This window comes from Pollachius pollachius (genome assembly GCF_949987615.1).
Source record: "Pollachius pollachius genome assembly, chromosome: 19".
NCBI lineage: Eukaryota > Metazoa > Chordata > Actinopteri > Gadiformes > Gadidae > Pollachius > Pollachius pollachius.
Window position 1 is genome coordinate 2,993,361 of NC_136952.1, and position 7,350 is coordinate 3,000,710.

General features: G+C 45.7%; 1 protein-coding gene across 1 annotated transcript in view; it reads left to right on the top strand.

Annotated features, from left to right (window-relative positions):
* LOC307090125 (vesicle-fusing ATPase-like) overlaps positions 1–3,367 on the top strand; it is a 24,283-nt gene extending 20,916 nt beyond the window's left edge. The window contains exons 19-22 of the mRNA XM_079756673.1: positions 211–324; positions 2,239–2,294; positions 2,381–2,447; positions 2,891–3,367. Of these exons, the coding sequence (XP_079612799.1) occupies positions 211–324; positions 2,239–2,294; positions 2,381–2,405 (195 nt within the window). The 3' untranslated portion in view covers positions 2,406–2,447; positions 2,891–3,367. The remainder of the gene's footprint in view (positions 1–210; positions 325–2,238; positions 2,295–2,380; positions 2,448–2,890) is intronic.
* The last annotated feature ends 3,983 nt before the right edge of the window (positions 3,368–7,350 follow it).

The window sequence follows — 7,350 nt, forward strand, 5'->3', positions numbered from 1 at the left end:
ACGCATCTTCAATGTGATCTGTTGAAATGATTTAGGAAGGCTCCTGTTGTGTAGAATTTGGGATTATATTATTTCGATAAATACCACTTACAACGTTGCTCAAATGAAGAAATAACCATTTACAGATGCTGACCTCATGCCTCCTTTCTACAATGTTTTTTACTGTCTCTCCCCCCTCCATCCCCCTCTCTCCCCCTCTCCCCACCACAGCTGCTGGGTAGCTTCCAGGAGGATGAACGGGCCAGCATAGCCAAGGTTGTGAAGGGCAAGCGTCTGTCCATCGGCATCAAGAAGCTGCTGATGCTAATTGAGATGGCCGCGCAGGTGAGGGCCTCACACCGGGAGGGACACGAGTCAAACGTCTGGGGTCACTTAGAAATGACCTTATTATTTAAAGATAAACACCGTTTTTTTTCAATGAAGATTGCTTGGAATTTAGGCATTAGCTTCGTTTATTGATATGGACGCTGAAGTTGAGGTATTTGGTTAAGTACAGCCAGTGGGGGAAGGATGGTTAAGTTTTGCTTTTGGTGTTGAGGGATTTTTTTCAGTGACAAATGGTTCAGGCAGTCGTTGGGTCCTGGTCCACAAAGGAGGGACCAGAACAGTGGTTCTGCTGTGGGACGTCTTCTCCACCAGTGCCCCCGGCCCAGCCGTTATGCACAGACACATGTGTGCATGCACACATACTTGTGTGAACTGTTCAGCAGCTAAATAATTGATTGAGATCCTGCGTCCCAGCTGTCAGTCTGCTCTTCCTCTCCACATCTGGGCCACATCAGCGGCGCATGCAGCAGCCTCAGACACAACAAACTGCAATCAATTAGCCCGGGGTCGTGGACCACCATCCTCCTCATCGTCCTCTTCCTCATTACGGGAACACGTTCGTAGCTCTCCAAACCAGTTCCCCCCCTGAAGCCCATCAATTGGCCTTCTGAGCGAGAAGGGAGACCACTCTCTGCAGAACTCAGGGTTTGAGTTCCCCCCGGCTTGAAGGCCCGTCGGCACCCGTCGACGTGTCAGGAGGAAGTGGAAGAGGCTGCATCCAACGTGTCCCAGCGGTGAATTAACAGAGACGTCAAAAACACCCACGCCAAACCGTTCATCTGGCTTCACAGTTTGCGCTAATTCGTCTTCTTTGCTTTTCTTAGTTTATACTTGGAAAGGCTTTTTGAGTGTTCAATCCGACGGCGTTGGAGGCCAGCAGCGGACCGCCAGAGGCTGCAGAGCGGGACCACCACAGTCCTTATCTCCACATCTGACAGCCCTGCCGGGCCGGGGCCCTAATTGCGCCGGGGCCGTGCCGGGTGACGTTCCAAACCCACCGGCGGTGGGATCCCTCTCCAGGACATTGTTTGGGTCGGGGCTCCGGTTCGCCCTGGCCTCCTCCACACGCCCGGCCTGTCACTGAGGTTTCCACCAGCGCTCCTCAAACGTCTCCTTCTAGTCGAGCCGTCCAGACCTCGGTCGGTGCTCACCTCGACCAGAGGAAACCACACCAGGGTTGTTTATTCCGTGGATGTGGTCGCTCCGTCCATCTCTCTACAGCGCGCTGATGGGTCTTGATCTGGACAGCCTGTAAACAGGCCCGGTCACGGAGCTGCAGGAGTCCGGACAACACACTGACATGTGGTCGGGTTAGGGCTTTAGACCCTGTGCGACTCCGTGACTTTGTGGTATGTTGGTGATGTGTAAGGCCTGTTTGTTGAGGCGGGATGCTGTGTAATTGCTGTGGTATGCAGCAATGCAGCAGCAGCCATGTTCTGCACTCTGCATCCCCTCCACACACGCCCACGCCCACACACAGGCCTCAGAAAATATGAGGCAGAGTTTGCCGAGACATGCTGCACACAGCGTTGAGTGTGCGCGCGAACGAACACACACACACACACACACACACACACACACACACACACACACACACACACACACACTTTTATCTTCTATTTTTTTCTCATTCCAATGCTTCTGACTGCTCCCATGTCCCAACTCCAATGGCCCAGGGCGATTCCAGGCATAAGTTATTGCATAGTCTGCCATGAATTTCACCCCCCCACCCCCCTCTTGTTTGAATCCTGTTCTTTCAAAACCAAAGCATTTGCTCCGGAGGCTAATTGCCACTTTTCAAAATTGCCCCAACATTCATTCAGCTGTCTCTTTAACTCACTCAGTTTTTATCGCAGTTATGTTCAGATAGCTTCACGCTAACGATGCCTCTTCCTGCCTCGTCTCCTGCAGATGGAGCCTCGATTCAGAGTTAATAAGTTCCTCAGTCTGCTCAGCGACCAAGGAATGTAAGTAGAACGTACACGCATACATTATCGTACAACCCATTTATAATGGCTCCGATTCATGACCATGTGTTGTTTATTTCCGACAGATCTCATGCGGATATTACGTTCTAGGCTAAACGTGCAGCCGCCGTCACATAGAGGAAGATTCCCTCTGTAAGTCACACAGTGCACAAATAATGATGCTAGGCTATCTATTTGCTTATGTGACTATTTATGTATTAAGTGACTTGCGTGACCATATAAGGATGCCTACAGGAAGCCTAAAGACTTAAGGTGACATATTATACCACCAGGTGTGAGTGTGATTTGCCTTTGCAAGCCGCTTGGAAAATCGGCCTCTTCCTCTCCAGCACACATCTAGGTGGACACGCCCACTTGTGGTGTCAGAAGCAGATTTACAGAACGGCTTGCAATGGCTTCCACCTGGTGGTATATTATGTCACCTTTAAGGTCCTTTTATATCTGTGACGTAACCAACAAAGGAATGGTCAAAAAGATCGGACAAACTAAAAACGCCTCAGCCGCCTGCGTCGGTAACGAGGCGAATGCGCTCGGAGACACTCTCACTTTTTTCTTTTTCTTTCTCGATCTCTCAGACATCAGCGTTTCGAACGGAGAGGGAAAAGGATGGTGAGGGACATGGGTTCTATTTCTCGGACTCTTCCCCGATCCCGACCCCCTTGTTACACCCTCACACACCAGCAGGCCCCCCAGGACCGATGTGGCGGGGGTCCATGGATCACCACTGTTTATTTCTGTTGATATTCTGAGGAATGAAGTCCATTTGATGTGCAACCACACAGGCTCCATCTCGCACTCCCTGGGTTTTTTACTTTTAATGACAAAATGATGACTATAATTTAAATGGTAACCATGGTGATGGTGATAGCATTTTCTTCATTTGTGCCTTAAACCGAAACTGTTGGAATAAAAATCATTCCAGGATTTTTTTTTTTTTTGATCTTAATCACGCTACTCAATTTATTATTATCTTCTTTAAAATTGTGTTTCGACATGTGTTATTTTAATAAATAAGCTATTTCGAGAAATGAAAGAGTTTGATTCAATTTTGCATTTCTTTTTTAAAGCTTCGGTTGGGAAAGCACATAATTTAATAATGTTTTGGGGTATTTCTGTGAAGGTTCTCCTTCAATACCTGCAGGTACCGGAGGTGGTTATGGTTCTTCTGCCTGTAGGGAGATGGTATCTTTAGAAGGAAAGGTCCTGATTCATGTCCCTCTTTAGTTCACCCTACTTTTGTCCTGGTTTATACTCCTGGGTGAACCACGTTTGTATTTTTCATGACTCTTCAGAATCTTCTGCCTCTACTTTGCGCCTGAATTAATTCTGGAATGAAGTGAATGTTATGTCATTAATAACTCCTCACTGTGTTAAGTATTGTGGCAATAGTTAATCGGTCCACAGTGGTTAGTTAGTTGGTAGTTGACCCTCCTCATTAGGCCTGCTGTACCTCAGACCAACGGTAGGCCAAATGGATTCTGGGAACACCGGTAAGACATACTACATACACAACTCTAAGCGTCTTGTGATTAAGGCACAGCGATGAATCATCTTTCAGTTTTGAATGGCTTGACACTTTCTGTTTAGGTTAAGCAATACTGGTTTGGAGTGGAAATGAATCATATCAATTTGTATTATTGATAATTTGATATGTTTTTCTTTATTGAAGTTAGCCTTACAATTTATCCTGGTAAACGTTTAAATGATTTTGATAATACATGTATGACCAAGTTTGTTGCGTTCTGTTCAATAGGCCTACATTGCATGCCAGTTATGCCAATCGTGTATGATGATTGATATATAAGTTAATATGCCTAAATATTTGACCATAGTTTAAACGTGAGACTCTTTGGTCTGGAAATGCATGTGTTCGCTTTGAAAACTGCCTGTACATTACTTTGAGAGTAGACTTATAAATATATAAATATTACAATCATGATTATTTATGACTGAGATTTGAACTTTAACTAGTAAAGTGCTTTGGCTAACCAACACTGTGTGCCTATTCCAACATAATGCTAGCTTGCTAGTTTATATATTGCCCTATATGGGGCCTGCCCGTCGTTCCGACACCTCATTGTTCCGACGTCTCAATGGTCCGAAATATTTCCCATTAGATCGACATGCCACTATGCCGACGGTTCAATATTACGAAAACGGAACCCATTGGTTTTCAAAAAGGAGGCGCGTTAGGCCCATCGCGCTCGCGCTCGCTCTCTCTCTCTCTCTCTCTCTCTCTCACTTTCTTCCGTGGGTGTTGTAAAACATATGCATTCCTGTGTATATATTTTAAAATAGACATTTTCATAGAGATTCAAGATTCTGTTTGAATCAAGTTAATTGTCCATAATCTGTCCATGGTGCTGAAACACTGTGTCGAAATGAAGTGAAGCGTTGTCACTTTGCTCTCCAATATTCATCGTGAACGTGATATGTAGGCCTAGGTTGTATTGTGGTGCTTAGAGAGAGAGAGAGAGAGAGAGAGAGAGAGAGAGAGATAAAACTCTATATGTAGGCCTATTCGGCATATTGAACCGTCGGCCTACTGCGCCTCTTGTTTGACTTATCGGACAAACGGCCCTTCGGAACAATGGGTTCCTTTTTCGTAACATTGAACCGTCGGCATAGTGGCATGTCGATCTAATGGGAAATATTTCGGACCATTGAGACGTCGGCACAATGAGGCGTCGGAATTACGGCATGGCACCCTATATATATTGCTTATTTGATGAATTGTATGTATTTGCATGGTTCTTGCAGTTTTTCGGTTGGATCTTCATTGGTCTCTTTCACCACTTTCCAATGTCATTTATTTGGAGAAAAAAAAAACACTGTCCCCACTGTGCTGACAGTGTGTTGACACGCTGAGAAACAAACATTTAACTGCCTTTCTTGTGTCGAGCCGTCGGTTTTAACCGACATCCAGACGGCGGACGGGTTCAGAGTATTCAGGTATGAACGACGGCGGGAAACAAGGCGGGGATTTAACGGTTTGTCTCGCAGCGTCTCAACAAAGACACCGCGCCCGAGGTTTCACGAGAACGCGCGGGCAGTGTTGCCAGATTTGGCCAGATTTCCCTCCCAATCTGGCCCAATCTGGCAACACTGCTCGCGAGTCATGGCGGGAGAACTTTAATGGCTTCAACGTTGGGAAGCGGTTGAACAGACCAGAGACGTTAGGCGGATTTGACGGTGAGACTCCATAGCGACATCGTTCGTACATTTTCCTACGGCTCAGGGGAGGCACATAAGGCGCTAACTAGGCCTATACTTGGACATTACTGCTGTCTATATCAGTGTTTTAGTTCAGCTTGAGCGTCAGTTTGGATCAAGAATTGGAATTCTTGTTATCGATATTCCACCATTTTGAGAGGGCTCAAGAGGGCGGTATTACCGTAAAGTCCTAAATCGATTTTGATATTATACCGTAACCTAGCTAATGAGGACTTTGTTTAGCAACGTCTTGCATGAGAAACGCTGTGGCAGTTTAAAACACAGCAATGGATCCCCATAATGATGAATCAAATCATTATAAATTAGGAAGCAATGACACATACATTAACTGCCAACAAAATAGCTAACTGCAAATGCTCTTATGCTTCCAAAATGGAGGGGGTCATCGATGTCCTATATGAGCCGGTACTAACTTAATTCTTGTCAAGGTTATCTTGATAGTGCTAGGCTAGAATGCTCAAATGTGTGGGAGTTTATCATTAATATCTACTGATGTTCTAGCAAACGGTGACAAGACGTTAATAACGTCGTAATTCCTCTTTCCACAAGCTATCTTTCTATCTAATCTTCCGATTACGAGTACAGTATATTCCTATTCCCTACAGCCCACGTCTGATAATATGCCTACCTGTCTTTAGAAAACAACACACTGAATCAAGACCAGAAGACAATGCATCTTTTTTGTTCTTCAAATATATAATCTTAGTTCAGTCATACAGATATATACATTGTATAATAAATAATATTTATAAAAACATAACATTTCAGATTATAAAATAAAAAGGGAATTATTCACTTTGTACAAAACTTTGGATATAGCAGGGGGTGGGGGTGTGTGGGTGGGGGGGGTGAGTGGAGAAGGTGGCCCAGGAGGACCATGTTAAGAGAAATGTGTTACGGGTGACGCAGACCCTATGCTATGTCTGCACTGTGTGGTGCTTGTGGCTCGGGAGTAGTGAATATAATTAATAGGGAGCAGGTTGAACTGTCGGGACATGTGGAGGGGAAAGTGCTCTCAGGCCTGGTTCCAGCGCTACGCGGAGCCAACCTGCCTGCAACACGTTCCCCCCCCCCCCCCGTTCTCCGTCGGCTACGATGCGCACTGCATCCTCGAACAACACACTGGTGTTAAGGGCTGATTATGGGTCCACGTCGATGCAACGCAAGGGGGTTTACGGACCCATTACGTCCTTGCGGACCCTCCTTGCGTCCACCGCTAGGGCCTGACGTGCGTCTCCCAAAAATGGTAACCTTGCGCAAGGTTAGGTTTACGCAGCAGCATGGGCTGTAATTGGTCCACTCACAAAAACCCAGACGAAGAACCCAAAACAGGTTCACACACCTGCACGTGCGTTTGCACTCAAACACACATACATCACAGACACACGGATCACATCTTGCACAAATAGAGTAGGGATTGAGACCAGCTGCGGTTTCTGATCGCTATTCCCTTCATGTGCCAAGAAATTCGATCAATTTGAATGTCGCACTACAGGCCAGGTTTTTAAAACGGTAATCCTGTTTTGTTATGAATGTGATAAGCCATTTGATTCAAATTCAAATGATCGTTATTCTTGTTTTGTTAGGTTCCCTTTGTGAACATTGCACGGCAAAGTCAGTATTGTCCAGTAATAATAATTATGTTGGATCGTTTAGCCGTTTTTCATGCTCTGATGTTTTCCATCGATCTAATCAAGGAATTTGAACTCTGCATCATCATCATCCTCATTGTCATCAGCAGTGGATCTGAAGGCGCAACATTTCAAACCTGACTATGAATCCACGTTTCCTTGCGGGGTTC